The following is a 23,153-nucleotide window of genomic DNA, read 5'->3' as shown; positions in this document are numbered from 1 at the left end:
TTACATAAATAGCACATCGATTTCAATGGGCACTATGTAATACTTCATTTTACCTGTGGAAGTGCCGCAGGGAAATTGAGTACTTACTGCCAGGGCCCCCCCACAGATTATAGCTGGAAAGTACCAGCAGTCACAAAAAGCAATCAACCAAAACAGACTACCCCTTTAAAGAGGTTCTGTCACCACATTATAAGTGCCCTATCTTGTACATGATGTGATCGGCGCTGTAATGTAATGTAGTGGTTTTTATTTTGAAAAACGATCTGTTTTCACCATGTTAGGAGCGATTTTAGATTTATGCTAATGAGTTTCTTAATGGACATCTGGGCGTGTTTTTACTTTTGACCAAGTGGGCGTTGTACAGAGGAGTGTATGACGCTGACCAATCAGTGTCATACACTTCTCTCCATTCAGGTACTCCGATATCGTGATCTTGCGAGATCACTATGTGCAGCCACATACACACACATTAACGTTACAGAAGTGTCTTGAGAGTGAATATGCTGATATACAGAAAAAACAGAGTCTCAAAGGGCGCTGCTGCACATTACAAGTACACAGTATCCAAAGAACCTTGTTGGTCAGGCCTGACCACCTGACCAACAAGGTTCTTTGGATCCTGTGTACTTGTAATGTGCAGCAGCGCCCTTGGAGACTCTGTTTTTTCTATATATCAGCATATCTTCTGCGGTTTTCCTTGGAACACCGGCACGGAGTACTGGCAGCAGCAGAAACTATTCTCTCAACTGTCCGCTGTCCTCTTATCCTAGGTGAGCACCTATTTGGATTTTTGGATATTGTACCTCTATTGCCCGGGTAATCTACACTATGTGGCGCTGTGTTTTCTATTTCCTATTTGAGAGTGAATAGACATCACTACCAGCCAGGACGGGATGTCTATTCACAATCCCGACACTTCGGTAACGTTTGTGTGGGACTTCCAGCACAGCAAGCGTAATCTCGCGAGATCACGCTGTAAATGACAGCCCAGCGATCTCGATGTGCTGTAAGTCCCACAGAAACGTTACTGAAGTGTCGGGATTGTGAATAGACATCGCGTCCTGGCTGGTAGTGATGTCTATTCACTCTCAAGACACTTCAGTAACGTTAGTGTGTGTGTATGTGACTGCACATAGTGACCCTGCGTTGTTCACTATGTGCAGAGTACATGAATGGAGAGAAGTGCGTGACGTTGATTGGTCACTGATTGGTCAGCGTCATGCACTCCTCTGTACAACGCCCACTTGGTCTAAAGTAAAAACACGCCCAGATGTCTATTAAGAAAGTAATTAGCATAAAGCTAAAGTTGCTCCTAACGTGGTGAAAATAGATCGTTTTTCTAAATAAAAATCATTACTGTCACCTACACTATAGCGCCGATCTCCTTATATAGGAGACAGGGCACTTATAATGTGGTGACAGAGACTCTTTAAGTAATGCATTAATCTGCAGGGCCATATTTTCATAAATTTTGAGCCGTGTTTAGTGACTTGTCAGAGCAGCCGTGTCCGTTCAGTTGTCTATGTCCCCTCAGCTGCTCTGGTTATTTCTGAAACCGTGACAAGAGGGAGTGCAGCCTTATAGGTTATCATTTTGTATCATCTTCTGACATCTGTATCAATAACAGGGTGTCATTTTACCGAGATGATTTAAAAGGTGACGACCAATACGGCGGCACTTCCTTGGCTGCTGCTCTGACTCCTGATACATTAGTACATGACGCATTTTATGTTTTGGGATAGAAATCCTCTTAGAGCCCATGCACATTGGATGAAAGTAGTTTGAACTCGCTGACTAATGTGTATAGGGGTGTCCCTACCCTTCCCTGACAGCCATGTTGGACTTCCTTTGTTCCTGCGGAAGCTATTCCCTACTCTTCATTGATAACATGAATGCTTGGGTGAGCGGGCATGTGGCAGTCGGAAGGGCTATTGGCGAAACGAGTGTAAGTATATGGGGAGCTTTAATGAGATTGCAATAAGAATATTGCCACCTAGTGGGCAAATGTTTGAGAAAAATAAAAAAAAATTCTTCTGGGCTTGTCCCCCTCTTAAAACATTCATGTTGCACCTGAATAACACACAAGGACTCATTTCATATTATATATTTATTATTGATCTGCATAGTGATTTCTCTCATCATATCTGCGCAGTCAATTCCAGAGTGCACATTACGCGCTGTTAAATAGGTTAGAAAAACAAATATCATTAAAAAAAATGTATATGTCTAAACCTTTTTTATGATTATTTTTTTTTGTTTATTTTAAAAAAAAAATAATAATCCAGCACTCCCCCCCCCTGTGATGATGGGAGTCTCATGCTTTTATTTAGTGAATGGCCTTATCCAGTGTCTGAGGTAAACTTTTTGGTAATACATTACATAATTCTATCGTACTCTGATCAGGCGGCTGGGCGTGGTGTTACCTCCGGTGAGACTTTTGCGCTTGTTTTAATAACGTATCGAAATCTAAAGCTTCAAATTTATTTCTAACAGACGATGGGTCGTATTCTTTACAATTCGAATCTGGAAAGAAAAAAAAAAATCTCAGAAAAAAAATATATATTCTGTATATACAGTAATGGACAAAATCACGCAAACACCTCTTCTAATCCGTGCCATTTGGGCCATGCCCATTGCAGAAAATCCAGTAGAAAGCCAATCTAGTCAACATGGCACCATCATAGGATGCCAGCATTACACGCCCGCTCAGTCATGGAGGGGTTGACCACGCAAGCAAATGCCACGGATCATGAAAATGCCACGGATCATGAAAATACTGTAGTACAACTAGGAAAGAAGTGCCACGCTGCCTCTGGATGAAACAAAGCAGGAATAGGACACCATCTTTGTAATTGAAGACCGCTTCGCTTCGTGTCGGATCTGAACTCAAGCTCAACACATCCGGCGCAGGTGAGAACATGGTCGGTTTTGCCGCCTGGATCTGCACACGTGCCAGACGTGTTGGGCCAGATTTTTAGCTCCTGCACAGAAGCGGTGACCACCGAGGAAGCAGCCATACGGGTAACTCCAACGTGCGGCAGCAGGTGCACTTACAAAGCCGGTGCCCGCTATCAAGGTAGGTTATTAGCGGCACAGTTTGAGGACTTTTAGCAAATCTTCCCATAAAGTGGACAACCATATAAAAAGACCGTACCGTTTATTGGAAATCTTGTTGAAAGATTCTTAAAATTACCACGTCCACTTTTTAATCTAGCCCAAGACGGGACAAAATACGTGGTATCAGGTCAGTTAGTGAAAGACCAAGCCAGAGTTAGGCCGTCTTGACATATAGCAGCCCCGTGACATTTCACCTCAGCAGCAAGATGGTCAATGTAAGGAAATGTGAACCTAATAATGCGATAGTTACAAAGGTAAAAAGACACGTCCAACCAAGGGATGGCAGAACGGGAAGGGCATCGGGCAAGTTTTAGATGTGCGATGAATGGAAATGACTAACAGGAGGATTTTCCGAAGTTTAGTGCAAATTGCAATTTCTTTTGTTGCCTGAAGACTCAACGTCTCCTTCTCGTGACTTTAATAGGGACAGTATTATTGATACTACGGGGTGGAGTCCTACTCGAGCTCCATCATTAATAAGAGTGCCGTATATCTCCTATACTTTCATAGGGACAGACCATATTTTATAAGTCCTCATGCACAGGACTGTGTTCGCCAAACAACGGTGTTCGGTACGTGATATACAGACCGCATTTCCCAGACTGAACACCGTCCAGCGAGCCGGGCTCCTAGCATCAGTTATGTATGACGCTGTGATTTACTACCGTCCCGTACTGAAGACATGTTTCATTACGGGACAGTAGTCCCACGGGGAGGCAGGGACACCTAGCGTCATACATAACTGATGCTAGGAGCCCGGCTCCCTGAACGGTGTTTGGTATGGGAAATGCGGTCTGTATATCACGGACTGAACACAGTCGAGTGCATGAGGACCTATTTTTGGTCCTTGTACTCCCCCCGCCCCCCCCCAAACTATTACATCAAAATTTTGCATGTATAAATATGCCGTAGCATGCATCCAGACGTTGCCGTGTAATGGATGATTGCTAATAATCACCGTGTAGGTACTTACCCAAATCAACATAATTACTTTTACAGAATTGCCTTCTGCCTCCGAAGCAGAGATCAAAAGGCAACTCATCTGGAAGGCGCACTTGGTGTCCATTTTCTATAGCAGCAAAGGCTTCCCTGGTGCAGCGGTAAGTCACAAAGCCATAGTTATCACTGGCGAGAAACGAGAGCACCGCACGTTAATACAGAGATGTGTAAAAGGTAAAATGTCAATATTAGAGGGATTGTCCCAGCAGGACGTCCCCTTTAAGACAAATAAACAGCCTCTGGAGAGCTGCACAATTCCTTGGATTTTGGCAATATACGATTTCCCAGTAAATGACCCTCCTACGAAGCCGGGATGTGACGTCACCTTGTAGAAATGCTCTATACATGGAGGTTGTTCCCAACTAGACAATTTCTTTAAGCCGGGCAGCTGAAACCCCCGGGATGCTAAACATTTAGTAACATAGCATTACAAGCCACCCGCACGTAGTCACGCCGAGTCTGCCCGGTCCTGAGTACAGGTTGAGCCGTTCTATTAATTTACATTAGGCTACTTGTAGGTGGAGGGCCAGGACCTGTGCGAACGCCCCCCAAGAAGCCAGCAGGGTCCGCAGCAAAAACAAGGAGGCCAACGACAGGGTCCTACAGTTTAAGCTTTCGATACCAATAGCTTTATCAAGAACACTCACCCCTCCTCTCTGAAGTGAATGGTACATTCCTCTATATCACCGAAAACGGAGAATCGCCGTCTCAATTCTGATCTGGTCATTCGGTTGTTGATATTGCCGATGTACACAACTCTCCTCTCCTCCTGAAATGTCCGGGACAATCATATTAAAATGGCGTATACATACGTATCAAAAATACCCGACAGTAACCGCGATATACACCTAGAAGTCACAAATGGATTAGGCCTTCGTCACATTGTATTTCTGAACTACGTTTAACGTCTACGTCGGGAGCGCTCCTTTAGCCCCACAGAAGCCATGAGTGTCCTTTTGGCCTCCATCGGGTAGTATACACCGGCGAACCTGGTTGGAATACCACAATATTCTACACTTCTCCATCCTGAGAGACCTCCAACATACGGCGTGGTACATGTTTTTTTCCTAACATGGTAGCATATGGGTGACGGATGCACAGGTGTTTAAGGACGGGTGTCGCAATTTTTTATATATCAATTTGCTTTTAGTGTTTTATTAAAATAAATTGTATTTATTTGTGTTACTTTTTTTTTTTCCCTAACTTTTTTTTTTCCATCTCTGTATGTGTCGATTAGCGACACATACAGAGATGGAATACGACACATACAACCCCATAGAGAATGCGAACGGGAGCCGTTCCATTCACTATAGTGTACGCCGATTGTGTGGGAAAGGCGCATGCGCCGCTCCCACACAGTCCAAAAGGAAGGTCTTCGGCCGAGCGACATCCGGCGCCATTTTCATGTGGACCGGAAGCCACGGCCGGACAGTAAGATGACTACTTCCGGTCACGGCTTCCGGACATGTGTTCTGAAGTAAGGACTAGGAGCGGAGGGAGCGGCGGCAGGAGCAGGTAAGTTATTTTTGTGTATGTTCGTGTTATACTGTCTGATTACCACTGTATCTAATCCTACTACACTGTGTGTTAGCTCAAAAAATGGCGACACACAGTGTAGGAGGTTTGAACATTCAACCCCCTCCTTTCTCCTGGCACTAGCCAGGATAAAGGAGGGGGGATTGTTTGGGGACACTAGAGCGAGTGTGTCTTCTCCAATTTTGCAGCATAAAGCAATGAGGTTGCTTTACCACATGCCAATGCTGCAATTTTGGGAATTGCTCCCTCTAGTGACCAGCACATGGAAATGTTATAAATTAGAATCTAATTTATAATATTTCCTGACCTGTTGAAAAAATTAAAACAATGTCTTATGTATTTACTGTTTAACTAAAAAAAAACAAAAAACATTTTTCTAGTGACACATTTCCTTTAAATGTAGGATGGAAGTTCCTCGTGGCCGGAGTCACGGGGCAGGGAAGTAAATGGCCTAGTAAAGCTGCTGACATCACTGTATAAATAAGGTGTGACGTCAGGAATTTCCCCGGGCACAGCGCTTCATGTAGTGATCGGCCCTGTGGGTCCGGGCTTCCGCTGCAGGTATAGGATTGGTAGTCCGCCCGACGTATACCGCCGACGGAACGAAAAAGGTGGCCTTATACATATCATATACACTGTAAATCAAGGAGTCTATACACTATTCGGGTATGTTCACACGGGGCGGATATGTTGTGTAAACGTAGGCAGCGGATCCGCCCTCGTACCGGCAAGGAATTCTGCCCGAAGAACTGCAACAAACAGATTTTTGGGTGGACTCTCCGCTGCGGAAAAACTGCTGAAAAAAAAGTCAATACTTAACCCCAGGTAACGTTTTTTTTCTTCTTGATTTGCTATTTTTGCGGCAGAATTGCAGCTTTTTCGCCACAAAAATCACAGCATGTGCTATTGGTTGCAGGTTTGACCGCCCCATCAAATTCAATGGGGAAAACCCGCAACGTTTAAAAAAAACAAAAAAAAAACACACCGCAAGTCAATTAGTGAGCGTTTTTTGGGTGGATTTGCAGAGGAGAAGATATGCCAAACAGGTCATCCAGAATTATTACATACCAACCTTAAAGAGCCATTAAACCTGTAGAGATTTGCATTTTACTAGGGATCACGAGTTCAGGGATTTATTTATTTTTCGTCCCATTACTATAAACTAAAATGGTTGATAACAGGGAGCAACAGACTGCATTCAAGTGCGCTGCAAGTGCAGATATGAGACTTTCAATGTAAAGTTCCTTGTAAGACAGTATTGTATATCCCCTACTAGAAAAGAGCATCTTCCATATGTACTTTTGCAGGTCTATGGCCAAGTTGTAAGGACGTGCAGTATTTCTATCGCCCGTGGCTGGGAATACTTACTATGGCTCGCTCTTTGTGATACATCTTCCTCCTGCTAAAACTTTCCCTGGACTCGCACCTGTTAAAGAGACGTCACATTACCAAAGGCAAGCAAAACTACGACGACACATAAAACCCTATAACGTGCCATATAAATATACCTCCGGCTTCGGTATCTCTCCCTGTACGGTGAATTGGATCGTGACCTAGAGCGACTGGAAGACGGCGAGCACGACCGGGATGAGCAAGATCTAGAGGAGCTACTGGAACCGTAACTAGATCTGGAGGAGGATCGTGATCGGTGTCTACTTCTAGATCTGCATCTGGATCTAAGAAAAAGAAAGAGAACATGAGAAAGCCGCAAGCGATGGAGGAGATCAGACGGAGGTCACGCGCTTACACAGGCAGCTTCAGGCCCAAAAGCCTGCAATTGAATTACGGCTAGGTCCCCATGACAACACTTCCTGTCAGAACACAAGAAATCAAAGCGGGAGATTGCGTGGATCACCATCCACATATTCCAGCCAGTGGTTTGACGGACAGCGATCGTGAGGACCCAGCAAGCTTAAAACTTCAAGGTTCAAAAAGTTAATATCTGCAATACCCCCTCCCCAATGACACCCGTACAATTAATTTTTACGCTTTCAGTCTCCGCCGTTTTTTCTACGCACAAAACTGCACCCTGTAGCTGCAGCGCCGAGGCAGGAGCGGCAGAGTCAACGAGAAAACTCCTTAGTCATCGCCAATGGTAGGCAGCGATGGAGTGTTTTCTTTAACAAGCAGGCAGCAGCTGATACGTCTGCCCTACTGTGTGCATTCACCCCAGTCCAGGGTCTGAATACCTCTTAAAGGGGTAACCCGGTAATAAATTATACCCTATGCACTGGATAGGTTATAACTGATAAATCGGCGGGGTCCCACCTGCAAAAGCGCTGCCAGAAGTAGTCGAATGGATTGGCGTTAGAGCATGCGCCGTGCTACTCCCTTCAAAGCCTGTGGCATCCATCCATCCAACTCCTATCCACCGTCTTGTGGCTGGGAGGAGCGGGTGACACGGGGGACCCTTCTGGCGATCAGTGCTATCCCCCCCACCGATCTCCAAGCCATCGCCTATCCAGTAGATAGACGATAAACTTGTTATTACCAAAATACCCCTTTAACCCTGTTGGAAAAGATGGCAGGTGTCTTTTTTCCTTTTGCCGTAATCCACAAAACCGCATCTTTTTGCCATTTTGACGGTCGCGTGAATATACCCCAAGGCCTCATGCACACGACCGTAGTGGTTTTCTGGCCCGCAAATTCCTGGACATTTTGCAGATGAAATATCATCCGTAGTGCATCAGCGTGTCATGCGCAAAATGCGGGTCATAAAAAGCGCAAGGAAAATGATGCCGATTTCCTGTCATCACTTGAACGCAACATGAACACAAATTACAGATGACACACTGAGGTGTATCCGCAGTTTTCACGGGCCCATTGACTTCCATGGGCAAATCCGTAGCGAATTTGCGGGCCGTAATAAGACATGTCCTGAGTTTCTGCGGCTCATATTTGCGGTCGTGGAAGGAACCGTGAAAACCACGGTCGTGTGCATGGGCCCAGAGCAATGGATGGGTCCGCAATTCACCCGCAGGTTTATTGTGGACGCAGAAACACATACGTGTTCATGAGGCCTCAGTGTTTCAAGATAAATTCAGTGTCTAGAATGACCTAAATCCTCAAATGACACATGGAAGCATCAGTATAAGTTATAGTAACGCCTCGCTGCATAATCTGTATGTTTTTAACACTTTGTATCCCTAAATAATATTAACTTCAATTTCGGATGACAACGCGCTCCTCCTTGGCGGGAAAAAAAAATACTCAAAAATCCTTCAGGTAGTATTCTTACTCTGCTGGAGAATGTAGTACAAGCTCTGCCCCCCCTCTCCGGCATAGGGAGAGGGTAACAAGTCAGTCCAGACTGACGGGACTAACCCTCACAGTCCCGGTGCGACAGTCCATGGAAAACACCACATCTCGGATCACGAGTTCTGGTTATTTCACTCGAAAGTCTAATTCACGGCCCATCTGACAAACTACGTCCGACTGCACGTAACAAACCAGGTTTCTGGGACCCCATTCTAGATGAGCATCACACAGGAGCAATTACCAAGAATCCAGGAGACCTGCAACATCATTACTGTCTTACCTGACACAAGGGTCATTATATTAGCCAAGAGGAAAGTGACTGCCGGTCACTAAACACCAACCAGAATAATATTCAGCAACAGAGAAATCCCAAAACTAATACCGGGAAGAACGTCGCAAGCCGCCCCCCGTAACACTGACGGATATTGTTTGTCCCTCGTGTGAAACGATCGTCTCGGACGACAACATTTCTGGCAATATTGTGGGCAGGAATCTGCACTGTAATTTGGGCTGCCCGCCAGACGAATGCTCACATCTACACCGTCACAAAACGCCCAAACCTTATCAGGTAAAGCAAACAGAAATGAAGTGTCCAAAGCAAAACAACCCCTTTAATACATCACATAAATATGCCTCAAATAAGCAGTTATTTTAATTTAAAAAAAATAATGTGTATCAGTGTGTTTAATTCAACTTTCTAATTAGTTTTATTAAAAATTATCACTTTTTGAGATACAGCTACTTTGTATCCTGTATATACAGAGACCCGAATCCGTCAGGTCAGCGGGAATGACTGATTGAGTGTCTGCGGGTCCTGTTTGACACACAGGATCCACCTGTTATCGATCATGAGACACACAGGACCCGCTGACACTGAACCCGTCAGTCCTGCTGACCTTACGGATTCAGCGCACGATACAGCTGCTCTGTATACAGGATCCAGAGCAGCTGTATCTCAAAAAGTAAAAATTATTTTTAATAAAAACTAATTAGAAAGTTGAACCAAACACACTGATAGACATTTTTATTAAAAAAAAACAAAAAACAACAACTCTTGAAGGTGTACTTAGCCTTTGCGTATCAAAGACTGATCTAGCTTAGTGCCGGTAATCTCGATGTCAAAATCCCATTTTCTATGCCCCGCCGAAATGTAAAATATTACTTGGCTTTTCATCTAGTCACATAGCCGAAGTAATAACACTGCACAGCGTGGAAGGGAGCGAGTCACTAATACAATATCCGTTTTCATTTTGTGACTATACATCCGGTGTCATTTTTGCATGTGGTTGTGGTCGGGGGGGGGGAGATCATCCAATGCAATGTTAATTCTGTTATCTGTTCAACTTACCCAACCCTAAGCCTCACATATCGCCATTATAGAAGTGTAAAGCAGCGTAGTCACTGAACACATGTTTAAGGGCCTATTCACACCATCACCTATCCTGTAGTATAAGCAGATAGGACGTCACAAGATTTAACTTGTATTTCGGTGGTGGGACAAAAGAAAAACCTGCCGCACTAGAATTGTAAACTCCTCTACATGTAAGTGTGAGATTTATATTGTAGTTGATCATGCTTCTACATGTACTGTACATAGGACAACCAAAGGCAATGTATATACATGCATAGCAACTAGTCAACGTCATGTCTTTATACGGACGGCTATAGCTTAAAAGGGTAACTAAACCTTAAAAAAATTTGACATGTCAGAAGTTTCGATCGATGGCGGGCCCGAGCACGGAGACCCCCACCGATCACTAAAACGAAGTAGCAGAAGCGCTCAGGTTAGCGCTGTGCTGCTTTGTTTCTGATCGGCTTTCCTTGGACAGCCGAGCAAGTGGTGTATGTGCTCATAGACAGACTACTGAGCCCATACACCACATGCTCTGCTTTCCAAGGAAAGCCGATCAGAAACAAAGCGGCACAGCGCTAACCTGAGCGCTTCTGTCACTTCATTCCATCGAGCAGTGGGGTCTCAGTCCTCGGACCCCCATCGATCAAAACTTGACATGTCAAAAGTTTGTTACATTTTAATGAGGAATTTACAATACCAACAGATAAAGCTTAGGGTGTATTTACACTACATTTGCAGTGACATGGTGCCGACACATATGCTGAACATGTCTATAAGAAGTGTATATGTGTATCTCTCTCGCTATAGATCTATATTTTATCAGTTTTTATATATATATATTTATTTTTTTTAAAGCGGCTTGCTGTCAGTGAATGGAAACCTTCATAGTTCTTTCCAGAGCCGTTTACCCGTGAGCTGTGCCCTACATGACCAGGACAGATTTTCATCCTCCGGAAATAAGCAATGAATGACAAAGCAGAGATTTCGAATACGAATTTGATACGCAATGTATATTGAATAACTTTCATGATGCAATATTTGCTGAAATGGATAAACCACCTTTTAAAAAGGGTCTGTCCTCTTTCTACCACACATCGACTAATAGAGACGGGGATCCCTATCAGCACACCCAATCATTTCCCCGGCCTCCATGCAATGCATCATTTTGTAGGGTGGAGTGATCCAACGCATAGCGGCGAGAAAACCTCCGAGAACAAAGTCACGCGAGGACCCAATTACAAAGGGTTGCGCGCAGAGAGGACACGCCTTGAAATTCAGCACAAAACAATTAATTGCTCAATATCAAAAGAATCAAACCAGAAACTTACGTTCTTCTCCTCTTTGATGCCGGTGACCCTGACCGAGACCTTGAGGACGAGGAGGAGAAGGAGGACCTCGAATCTGAACGACTACCACTAGATCTGCCTCTCCAGGATTTTTGGGGACTGGGGGAACCCTTGTATTTCCTGTAGCAGCGCAGAGACCTCCGTGACCCCGAGGCACTTCCTTTTTTCAGATCAGTTCTACTCTCTCCATTTTCACTACGACAAGGCGAGGAATCCGGAGACATTAACACTGAACCTGGTGGTGGACTTTCGACTGCAGATTCTGCCATATTAGTCCTATGGTCCAGGGGATCACTGCTAGCTTTTTGGATGCCGTCACAAGGTGCAACAGGCTTGACGGGGCCACAGGTGGTGCTTTGGTTGGTGACCACCGAAGGTGCACTTGGCGCAGGCTGCTTTGAGCAGGCTTTGTTTTGCGGAGGTTTGTTGAATTGCACGATGGGCTTTATGGTAATATTTTGATGGTGCTTCACGTTCCAGCGGGAGCCTTCTTCACACTGAGACGGTGGGGCATGAGACGGAGAGGTGGTGGTGGCCCTGCTCTCCGTGCGCTGGCTCGATAGGATGCAGTAATCATGGTCACCAGAGGCCACATGTATGGGAGGCGACGCTACAGACGGAGCGCAGCCAAGATGGCGTTTTTTCAGACGGCTTTGTAGTAAAGGCTTCGGATCGATTAGTTTCGTAGTCTTCAGAGGCGAGCAGGTCTTCCCTTGGCCACGCAAAGACTTGGTAGTAAGAGGTCCCGCAGCGACAGACTTCCAGAGCTGATGAGGTGGAGTCGCAGGAGGGGTAAGACCTTGGAGATAAAAATGACTATTTTTTACAATGTGTAATATGACCTGGAGTCACTTCGTACTAATACAATATTACCTATAAAAATACTCTGCTTTACGGTTTATGTGCGGAGTCAGTTTATTTTCAGCTTTCATGGATATACGAAGCCGTTTAAAAAAAGATTCAGCTGGTCACCATTGGGAGATAGAAATCAGTCTGGACAACAGCTTGGCTCCAATTTGACAGATAAAACAGGTGGTGATGCCCCTCACCTGCTAGAATCAGAGGAGTCGGACTCCCCCATCGATGCTCCGGTGGTCTTTGTTTACGTTGCTGCAGCGATGACGTGCCGTACATCCATGTGACCAGTGTAGCCATTCATTGGCCTTAGCGGTGAGGCTTGTATGTACAGCGCAAGCGAGCGATGAGGCCAGTGATTGGCGGCAGTGGTCACGTGGACGTATGGCATGTCATCGCTTCAGCTGAGTCGATGGAAGACGTAAGAAATGAGTAATGGTAATTATTTTTTTTTGTCGCATTTCCTGCTGTTTGCCTAATTTTTTCAACTCCCGGACAACCCCTTTAAGTGAGAACACTCCTCCCGCCAGCAACAAGGGGAAGCTTCCTAAGGACTGATGAAGGGCTTGCCCACACGTAACAGAATTTCTCCGGAATTGCGGATGGAAAATACACGGCGGAATACAGTAGCAGCAAAGCGAACCACTGTCATCCACACGCTGCGGAAAAACTCAGTCCAGAAATCCACCTGCGGTGCGTCATTTTATTTCCGCAGCATGTCCATTATTGCTGCGGAAAGTGAATTCAATTCCTGCGTTTTTCTAATTTCCTGCGGAATTTGATGCAAAATTTCTTACAGGGGTGGAAATAACAGACCTTGAAATGAACCGCAGCAAAAACGCGCACTATTTTCGAAAGTAAAAAAAAAAACGCTGGAAATGGTGCAGGTTTTCCGCAGCGGATTGTCTGCTAGTTGATGCGTAAATTACTGCAGCAATCCCGTTACGTGTGGACAAGCCCTTATGATTCAGTCAAAAATGTGTATGGACTTCGCTCCCCCCTAGCGGTGGCTGAGTTTTAGGATTTACCTATAGCGGTGTGAAGGTAGGAAGGGGATTTGGATTACCCCCTATAAAGCTATAATATGATGGTAATCAGCAAAGCTCTGCTCAATTCAGAATTGAGCTTTATGTAATGCATGAAAAACAAAACAAAAAGTAACCTAAAAGCAGAAAGAGAGTAAAGCAAAGTATCGGAAGTTTAATGTAGATTACGTCCTATACTCACCGGCCGTATTCACCAACTCCGGTGGCAAAAGTATTTTTTTCTCCAGCGATCTCCCAGACCTGTCAAAGCAATAAAATGTATTACAACGACAATCACCGCTCACACAAGAGACACCAACAACAAGACGCAAACCATAAAGTGCTCTTATTCTTCATCCTTATTCTCTATGCATAGGTTCAGGTTCATTTTGGGGGGGGATAAAATAAGTTTAGAAAAATTGTGAAATTCAGAAACAGGCAACTAGTACAAACCAGGAATTCAGGGAATTGTAAATACTTTGTACATGTAGTTGTGAGGGGGCAAAAACAGTAATGCAAGCTACACAGCGGGCTATGGGATCCCTTTTAAAAGGGGTTGTCCAAGAATTAAAAAAAATGATCACCTATCCGTGTGTGATCGCTGGGGAACCCACCGCTGGGACACCCTCTGATCGACCGCAGCGAGAAGCTTGTATGTAGCGGTGGTTGAGCATTTGCTTGTCACTACATTCACCGTCTATGAGCGCTGTACTCGGATGTTTATGTCATCTCCATACACTTTGAATGGCGCTCGACCACTGCTCCATTTAAGGTCCTCCTCACTGCGGTCAAGCCGTGAGGAGAATCTGGGGTTTCGGGACTCCTGTTCTCATGATCGGTGGGGGTCCCAGTGATCAGACACTTATCACCTTTCCTGTGGATAGATCATTTTGGATTCTGGGACGACCCCTTTAAAAGGGTTCTGATGGTCTGCCCTGGTCTGAATCCTTGACTTTGTCTGGTACTTCAGCTCACCCAATCACTTGAATGGGTTGCGCTACAGATGTTTGTACACAATGAAGTGGACCCCCGCCGATAAACAGTCTATTATATAGGACCCTATAAACATTCACTGAAGTACTTTACAGCACCGTTCACAAATTTCATATTTACTCCATAACGACATTGTGCAGTATTTGTGTAAGTACATCGCTGCGTATTTTGCGTAGGCAGCAGTGTGTAGCTGTAGGGTAACTCTCCTACTTACCCTGAGTTTCCTACAGCCAATTTATCAGGACTTTGAGGCGGCCGTTCCTCCTCTTTAGCTGCAAAGAACCAAATGTGTTAAACTACTGTAATCAGGTTGGGGGGAGGGGAGGTCAACAGGTCATGTACAAAAAAAAATTTAATAGACTACATTATATGAAATCCAGAACCTGGAAATAGCATTGTGTTCTCAACTTCAAATTACTCTAAGCAAAGGGTAAACGGTAAAAAATATTTCTACCTTTGAGCACTTTTAGTTTACTCTGTAATACATTACTTATCCTGCGTTACAGCCTGTATTATACTCCAGAGCAGCACTCTCTATTCTGCTGGTGGAGTCACTGTGTACATACATTACATTACTTATCCTGTACTTATCCTGCGTTACAGCCTGTATTATACTCCAGAGCAGCACTCTCTATTCTGCTGGTGGAGTCACTGTGTACATACATTACATTACTTATCCTGTACTGATCCTGAGTTACATCCTGTATTATACTCCAGAGCTGCACTCACTATTCTGCTGGTGGAGTCACTGTGTACATACATTACTTATCCTGTACTGATCCTGAGTTACATCCTGTATTATACTCCAGAGCTGCACTCACTATTCTGCCGGTGGAGTCAGTGTGTACATACATTACATTATTATCCTGTACTGATCCTGAGTTACATCCTGTATTATACTCCAGAGCTGCACTCACTATTCTGCCGGTGGAGTCAGTGTGTACATACATTCCATTACTTATCCTACACTGATCCTGAGTCACATCCTGTATTATACTCCAGAGCTGCACTCACTATTCTGCTGGTGGAGTCACTGTGTACATACATTACATTATTTATCCTGTACTGATTCGGAGTTACATCCTGTATTATACTCCAGAGCTGCATTCACAATTCTGCAGGCTTCAGAACGGAAATAATCTAGTATCCCCTTCTAGTTTAGTGTTGGCACAAAATTCTCTCTGGTGATTTTTTTTTTTATTGGATTATATTTACAACATTATGCAGTATAGGACCTCAGCTAAACTCTTGGGGATATGACGGTCAACTGTTTTTATGACAACCATCAGAATAGTGAGTGCAGCTCTGGAGTAGAATACAAGCTGTAACTCAGGATCAGTATAAGACCAGATATACAATGTATATACAACGTTACTAAACTTTTTTTAACCATCGTATGAGAGGATGCTGAAAGGTTTTATATTTAGTTTCAGATTTTGACTGGGGGGGTGCCATTGCTGAAAACTTTGTTGCAAAAGTGTCAGCCCCTAGGACCATGCTATTCAAGACTCAAGCATGTATATGTGTATTGCTCCATATTAGTCTGATGAAACAATAACTTGCCACAAAAATAGAATATTTTTGGTATATAACTTCAGCAACCTGGTAAAAAAAAAATAAAAAATATCCACTAAACTTCAACAATCAACTCATTTGGTTTACTTTACGACGAAACTTGGGGCTGTTTATATCCTTCACAAATCTGAAAAACCCCTACTAAACGCACCAAACAGTAGGTGAGACAAAGTTTTAAGAACTGAAAGTTATCCTTTTCCACAGGGTTCTGCACCCAAATATTTTTGGCTAGAGAACCGCTTTCAAAAACCAACAAGAGCATGTTCACATGTGGCGGATTCCATCCATCTGAATGGGGTTGGCAAAAATTCACACATACGCTGTAGAAATGACCCCATTCAGATGGATGGAACAGATTTTGCTACATAATTATTATTTTTATGTATTTTTTAAGTATGAAATTTTTTTTTTTTTAAAAAAAAGGTCTCCGTTTATTATTCTCAGTGGTCGTCCACAATACTAGAGCGGGCTGCATCATAAAGGAAACCTGATAATTGTAGCAATCTTTACTGTAAACTTTCTCTGCGTTCTGTATGTCACTATGGTGACACATTCTAGAGCATTAACCCTGTGATGGGCGCAGGTTGCTTTGTCTAACGTAACCGGATGGTCTATACCGGTGCTCCATAAACTGCGACCAGGTTGTCACATTACGAGCACGCCGTCATTTTACAATAACATACTTTATCCCGTCAAATAGTTACTGCAGAGCAAGCTGTTCCCACCAAAACAGGCCCCCGTGCAGACTAAGCACATTCTCCCTCAGACAAAGAGGGTGCAGTTCCTGTATGTCAGAGACCAGGGGAACATAATTGGTTCATACACGAGAACGTGTTTGTGATAGGAAGAGGGGGGGAGGGGGGGGGGGGACACACCAAATCATCATTGTTAAAAAAGTTCAAGGTTAAAAACATCAACCCGTGCTTACCTTCAGACTTCTCAAACTGCTCTAACAAGCTGGTAAGATCTGACGCTTCGATACCTGGATTAAATAAGAAAGTCGATTAATATACTCATATTTTTATAAAAAAATATATATTTCAATCAGTGCGTTTGGTGCAACTTTCTAAACACTTATTAAAAATTATTTATACTTTGAGATACAGCTGCTTTGTATCCTGTATACAGAGCAGCTGTATCTAGCGCTGAAACCTGCATCCGTCACATTAGCGGGACTGACTGGTTCAATGTAAGCGGGTCTTGCGTGACCCACCGGTTATCGATCACATCTAAGTTATGAAACTGTCAGACGCGCAGGACCCGCTGTAACTGATCCCGTCAGTCCCGCTGACCTGACAGATTCAGGTCTCAGCGCTAGATACAGCTGCTCTGTATACAGGATACAAAGCAGCTGTATCTCAAAAAGTAAAATTATTTTTTTTCATAAAAAAGTAATTAGGAAGTTGCACCAAACACGGATAGACGTTTTTATTTCAAAAGGTGTACATAGACTTTAACCCGTTAGTGACCGGCCCATAGTGTTTCTACGTCGGTCACTAACGGGCCTTATTTCGATGCCATAGACTTTTTACGTCGCGGCATCGGAATAAGTAAACAGAGCAGGGAGCGGTCAAAACTCCCTGCTCTCAGCTGCCAGTGGCAGCTGAGGGCTGGGGGTGTCCCTGCTCTGCCGGGTGAGATCGATATTAGTATCGATCTCACCCGTTTAACCCCTCAGATGCGGTGCTGAATAGCGTGCACCGCATCTGAGTGGTTTTGGAGAGAGGGATGGAGCTCCCTCTCTCCCCCACTGACACCTGGTGATAAGATCGCCGAGTGTCTGTGTCTCCGATGGCAGCCGGGGGCCTAATAAAGGACCCCAGGTCTGCCTGTGGTGAATGTCTGCTAGGTCATGCCGTACAGAAGTATTGCAGTGTATTATAAATTCGATTGGAGGATCGCATAGTGAAGTCCCCTAGTAAAAAAGTTTAAAAAAGTGAAAAAGAAAAAAGAAAAAGAAAAAAAAAATGAAAAACCCACTTTTCCCCTTACAAAGTGCTTTATTATTAACAAAATAAAGTAAAAAAGTTACACATATTTGGTATCGCCGCGTCCGTAACGACCTCAACTATAAAACGTATTACATCATTTAGCCCACACGGTGAACGTCGTAAAAAAACTAAATAAAAAAACATGCAAAAATTGCTGTTTTCTTTGAATCCAGCCTTAAAAAAAAATGTGATAAAAAGTGATCAAAAAGTCGCATCTACTCCAAAATGGTACCGATAAAAACTACAAGTCGTCCCGCAAAAAAAAAAGCCCCCCTACAATTGCATCGGCGAAAAAATAAAAACGTTACGGCTCTTCAAATATGGAGACACAAAAACAAATAATTTTGAAAAAAAAGTGTTTTCACTGTGTAAAAGTAGTAAAACATACAAAAACTATACAAATTTGGTATCGTTGCAATCGCAACAACCCGCTGAATAAAGTTATTGTATTATTTATACCACACGGTAAACAGCGTAAATTTAGGACGTAAAAAAGTGTGGCAAAATAGCTGGTTTCTTTTCTATTCACCCCCCAAAAAAAGTTAATAAAAGTTAATCAATAAATAATATGTACCCCAAAATGGTGCTATTAAAAATTACAACTCGTCCCGCAAAAAACAAGATCTTATACAGCAATGTCGACGCAAAAATAAAAAGTTATAGCTCTTTGAATGAGACGATGGAAAAACGTAAAAAATGGCTTGGTCATTAACGTCTAAAATTGGCTGGTCATTAAGGGGTTAAAACAAAAAAAATCAAGGGGGGGGGGACGTGCTACAAGTGCAGCCATGAAATGTACACAACTATGTGCAAGGACCGCATCATACTTGGTTAGATATTTGCCCATCACAGACCGTTGCTTAGGGTGTCCCGAGGAAGAGTTGTGGTCGTCACCTCATTACACAGGACCACGGCAGGAAGAGAACATGTATAAAGGGTAGTTCATGCTCAGGACGCCCTTCTAGTCGCAAAGTCACTACAAATAGCTTCTCCCACTCTGGACAGCCAATGGGCATCGTGCTAGGGTTAGCGGTCACTTTCCCCTGTCAACCCCTTTAACTTTTTCGATGTGATCACAAGACTAATATGTGCACTTAAACGAACGGCCTCATCAGACAACCGGGAGACACAGCAGTAATCATCTGATCGGCGCGGGTCCGCTTTCCAAGATCAAACAGCAGACTACCGATTTTGCCAAGGAAATTTACCCATCTGGCCATTCAGATGAATCGCCTAACTCCGTCAGAGCGAGAGTCACTGCTTGTTAGTAGCTCCTCACTCTTGCTCGGAGGGGTCCCGAGTGAAGTACCCCCTCCATGATCTCCATGTTCTCGAATAGTCCTGATTGACTTTAATTATTAACCATATAGATCAGTGAAATCGGCAGCAGGTGTCTATCGTACATTGATCCTAGACTTTGGCGCTACAACCTGGCAGAACGTACAAAAACTGCTTCAATAGCAATTCCCGAACATACTTTATTCACATATCTGACACTCCTGCCCATTAGAGGGATTTTTAACACCATATTTCAGGCTCGTCAAATAATATGGATTACTGAAGTAATGCCCTGACCATAAGGCTATGTTCACATGGGGTGGAAAAGCTGCGTAAAGATGCACACCCTGCATACCGCAGAGACGCACCAAATTCTGGTGAACTTTTTCGGACGGAACGTCCTTTGAGGAAAACAGCACGTTAAAAAAACAAAAACCTCTATACTTACCCGTAGCCCTGGAGAGACATCCCTCGGACATTCTGCAGCCCGACCTGCTGGGAGGACATTTCATCCCATGTGACCACTGCAGCCTGTGATTGGCTGCAGCAGTCACATGGGATGAAATGTCATGCCAGGAGGCCGGGCTGGACGCAGAGATCTGGGTAAGTATAATCTTTTTTTTCTGAGTTGCGACTGACTCGCAGCTTTTCCGCCACGAAAATCACAACAACTGCTATTTGTTGCGGGTTTTACCTTCCATTGAATTCAATGCGAAAAACCCACAACAGAAAACCAGCGATTCCTCAGAGAAATTTACACGGCGATTTAAAAAAACGCAGCTAAGGTGAATTTGTGAACCGTTTATCAGCGGATTTTACACGCAGCGTTTGGAGATTTGTTCAAATCTCATCCACTTTGCGGATACTGTAATACATTGCGGAAAATCTGCAGTATTTATGCTGTGTGTGAACCCGGCCTTATATTAGTGGAGATGCACCTTGACTTTTTACCTGATTCCCAATTAAGACTTCTCTCTGGTTTCTTCTGATCAGATTCTGCTGTAGTCTGGAAGCTTTTCTCTGATGTACACAGCATTTCCACAGGCGGTAGGACGACCGGCTCCTTGGCTTCTTGGTTAGGCACTATACAGGCTGATGCCAGTTTATCTTTTGCCACTTCATGGGCAGTTACACTTGGTGCGGTTGGCATCATCTCAACTTTTGCTACAGGTAGAGGGGTTTGTTGTGCGGAAGATTTGTCTATTACAGGTGGGGCAACTTCCTGCACCTGAACATCTGCAAGCGCCATCTGCTTTGGCTGCGCCAGTTTTACGGCTGATACAGATGGTGACCCCTGAATACCCAACTGTGTATTCACAACGGCGGAGTCAGAGGACGGCTTTATTTGGAAGCCTAATTTCTGGGCTTTCTTCAAAATTTCCATTATTTTAATGACCACTTGGTTTGCAGATTTGACATCTGGAATAGGAACATTTGCCTTCTGAGAATCTGGGGGTGGCGCAGTTTGAGATTTCGCAGCCGCTATTATTGACAAGGACGTAGCATCAGACTTGAGAGCAGGACCCACGTGTGGTCCATCAGAGGTTGAAGACTTGATACTTGCAGGTTTCGGCTCTTTTGGCCCTCCGCTAGTCTCAGCCTTCAACACTGGCATCCTGCTCGTTTGTACTATATGAAGTGCCGCAGACTGGGTTCTGCGCTCTATAGGTGGGACTACACTTTCCGGCATCATCCTCTGATCTGACAGCGCATGGAGATTTGATGCACTAAAAGGAACAGACTTTTCTGAAGATTTGTGAAGGGAACGGCATTCTGGCATCCCTTGTGCCACTTGAGCATTTGACCAATAGAGTGCTGGTGGCCCCGAAACCCAACCAGTAGGATGTACTGGTGGCCCTGCGATAGGCGGAGGTGGAAACGGAGGCCAACTCATGACTGGTGGTGGTTGTACAGGCAAGATTGGTGGCATACCATTAGAGTAATGATGTACTGGTGGCAAAGGTGGCATGCCAGAATAAAAAGAAGGATGTGGAGGGACAGTAGGCCACGCAGGTGGATAAAATGGTGGCGGCAAATTAGGCTGGGGTGTAATCATTGGAGGTGGAGCAACACCCACAACAGATGGACATGGTTTGTCATTGCATTGCTTTACTTGCAGTGTCGTTGCTGCAGAAGCTGGATTAACAGGAACATCTTGTCCAGGAACACTGCTAGTCTTGTTTGGTGGGCACGGTCTTCCTTCTGATGGCTTACTTGGTTGTGTAGGTGCAATTAAACAAGGAAGTTCTGCCAACTCTGTAGGGGGCTCGGGAACGGTTGGCCATTTGCTACAAGACAGATTTTCCTGGTCTCGATCAGGGTTGGGTTTGCGGTGCTGAAGTCTCTTCCTATATTCGCTTAAGCTGACCGACTTGGGCTTTGCTTCTTTCGTCGGCTGCAAAGAATCACCATCCTGCACATCTTCAACTTTTGAGGGACCGGATTCTTCCATACTAGAGGACTCGGCAGCAACCAACAGGTCCTTACCGGACTGTAAACCCTCAACCTTGACAGAAGGATCTGGAGTCTCCTCAGATTTGGGCTTCTCAAGTTTTGGGTTTTGCTCTAAATCTTCAGCCACTACTAGTGTACTCTTGGCAGGTTGACTTTCTTTCGAAACCGGTTTTATTTTCCTGTCCGGCATTTTTTTTTCTGGGTTAGAACTGTCGAAGCTTGCACAAATTCTGGCTTTGGTGCGGCCGATCTTGGCTGAACGGAGCTCCATCTGGGAGTCCTTTTTCACCTGGTCCAATGTTTTAGTTAGCAAGTCAGATTCCTGTAAGGAAGGGTTACTGGGGCGGCTTGCAGGTGGTTGGGTGATAGTTTGCACGGTTATTGGTACCTCTGGAGATCGGACTTCAGCAGCACTCTTCATTTTACTTTTTGCCTTTGATTTAGCGGGTGGCTTATCTTTGCTGGATCGCTTTCCCTTCAATGGCAGCTTTTCCTTAGCAATTATGGACACAGTGATATCTGGTTCACTATTTTTCTTACAATCCGGAACGATTTCCTCCGAGTTACAAGTGTCGTCGTCATCGTCCGAAGACTTAACCACGACGTCAGGGGGCTGTGGAGATAAATCCTGTATTTTAGGCACAGTTGTGATAGTCTCGTAGTTCTTCTCCATGGGTTCTTGAACCTCATGTGATTTTTCTATACAATCAGTTTGTTCTTCATTATTCATTTCTAACTCTCGTACACGCTGCTCCGAGGAGGACAAGTGGTTAATTAGATTTCCGGTTTCAACATCCATTTCCTCCATACCATCCGAAGACTCGGAACAAAACACGTCTTCTGGTGGCTCCACCACTACGGGTACTTTTATACATTCTCCTTGGTCGGACACAATCTCAAGAAACACTTCATGGTTCAGGTTTTCATCATCCTCCGACTCTAGGCACGTGGTGATGGCAGGAAGGCAGTAAGGGTGCATGTATTTAACCAAGTCGTTGAGAGCGAAGTTTTCAGTGTTAATGATGCACGGTGTTCCTTGTTTTAAGATTTTCTCATGATCCAGGTCATTAATATCTGCTCCCGCATCCACAAATGCTAGTAAACTGGAGTTTTTATCAGTCATTTCCACTGGACTCGGCGCCTCCTCATCCTCTCCATCACTTCGTTGTAGGGTTTCCTCTGCTTCTGCCCTGCGAGGTAAACATCCCCTGACACTTGTATGTCTATTAGGTCTTTTTGGTGTAGAGCAGATAGTATCTGGAAACAGCTCCCAGTTTGGACCAGAATAGCGACCGTCTATCTGTAATGGAAGTATGAAAAGCGATCACCAAAAGTGGATCTACTAGTTGGAAATTGGCACCAACAACCAACG

At 44.3% G+C, this 23,153-nt stretch overlaps 1 protein-coding gene across 1 annotated transcript in view; it reads right to left on the bottom strand.

Moving 5' to 3' along the window:
• Positions 1-2,124: 2,124 nt before the first annotated feature.
• Positions 2,125-23,153, bottom strand: part of PPRC1 (PPARG related coactivator 1) — a 29,219-nt gene continuing 8,190 nt past the window's right edge. Inside the window, exons 5-14 of the mRNA XM_075843022.1 lie at positions 20,279-23,081; positions 16,987-17,040; positions 14,698-14,755; positions 13,693-13,751; positions 11,593-12,409; positions 7,161-7,328; positions 7,021-7,078; positions 4,764-4,885; positions 4,091-4,242; positions 2,125-2,523 (exon numbers count right to left, since the gene is read on the bottom strand). Of these exons, the coding sequence (XP_075699137.1) occupies positions 2,420-2,523; positions 4,091-4,242; positions 4,764-4,885; positions 7,021-7,078; positions 7,161-7,328; positions 11,593-12,409; positions 13,693-13,751; positions 14,698-14,755; positions 16,987-17,040; positions 20,279-23,081 (4,395 nt within the window). The 3' untranslated portion in view covers positions 2,125-2,419. The remainder of the gene's footprint in view (positions 2,524-4,090; positions 4,243-4,763; positions 4,886-7,020; positions 7,079-7,160; positions 7,329-11,592; positions 12,410-13,692; positions 13,752-14,697; positions 14,756-16,986; positions 17,041-20,278; positions 23,082-23,153) is intronic.

The sequence above is a fragment of the Rhinoderma darwinii genome, chromosome 11, assembly GCF_050947455.1.
Source record: "Rhinoderma darwinii isolate aRhiDar2 chromosome 11, aRhiDar2.hap1, whole genome shotgun sequence".
Lineage (NCBI taxonomy): Eukaryota > Metazoa > Chordata > Amphibia > Anura > Rhinodermatidae > Rhinoderma > Rhinoderma darwinii.
This window is presented reverse-complemented; position numbering and strand designations above follow the sequence as displayed.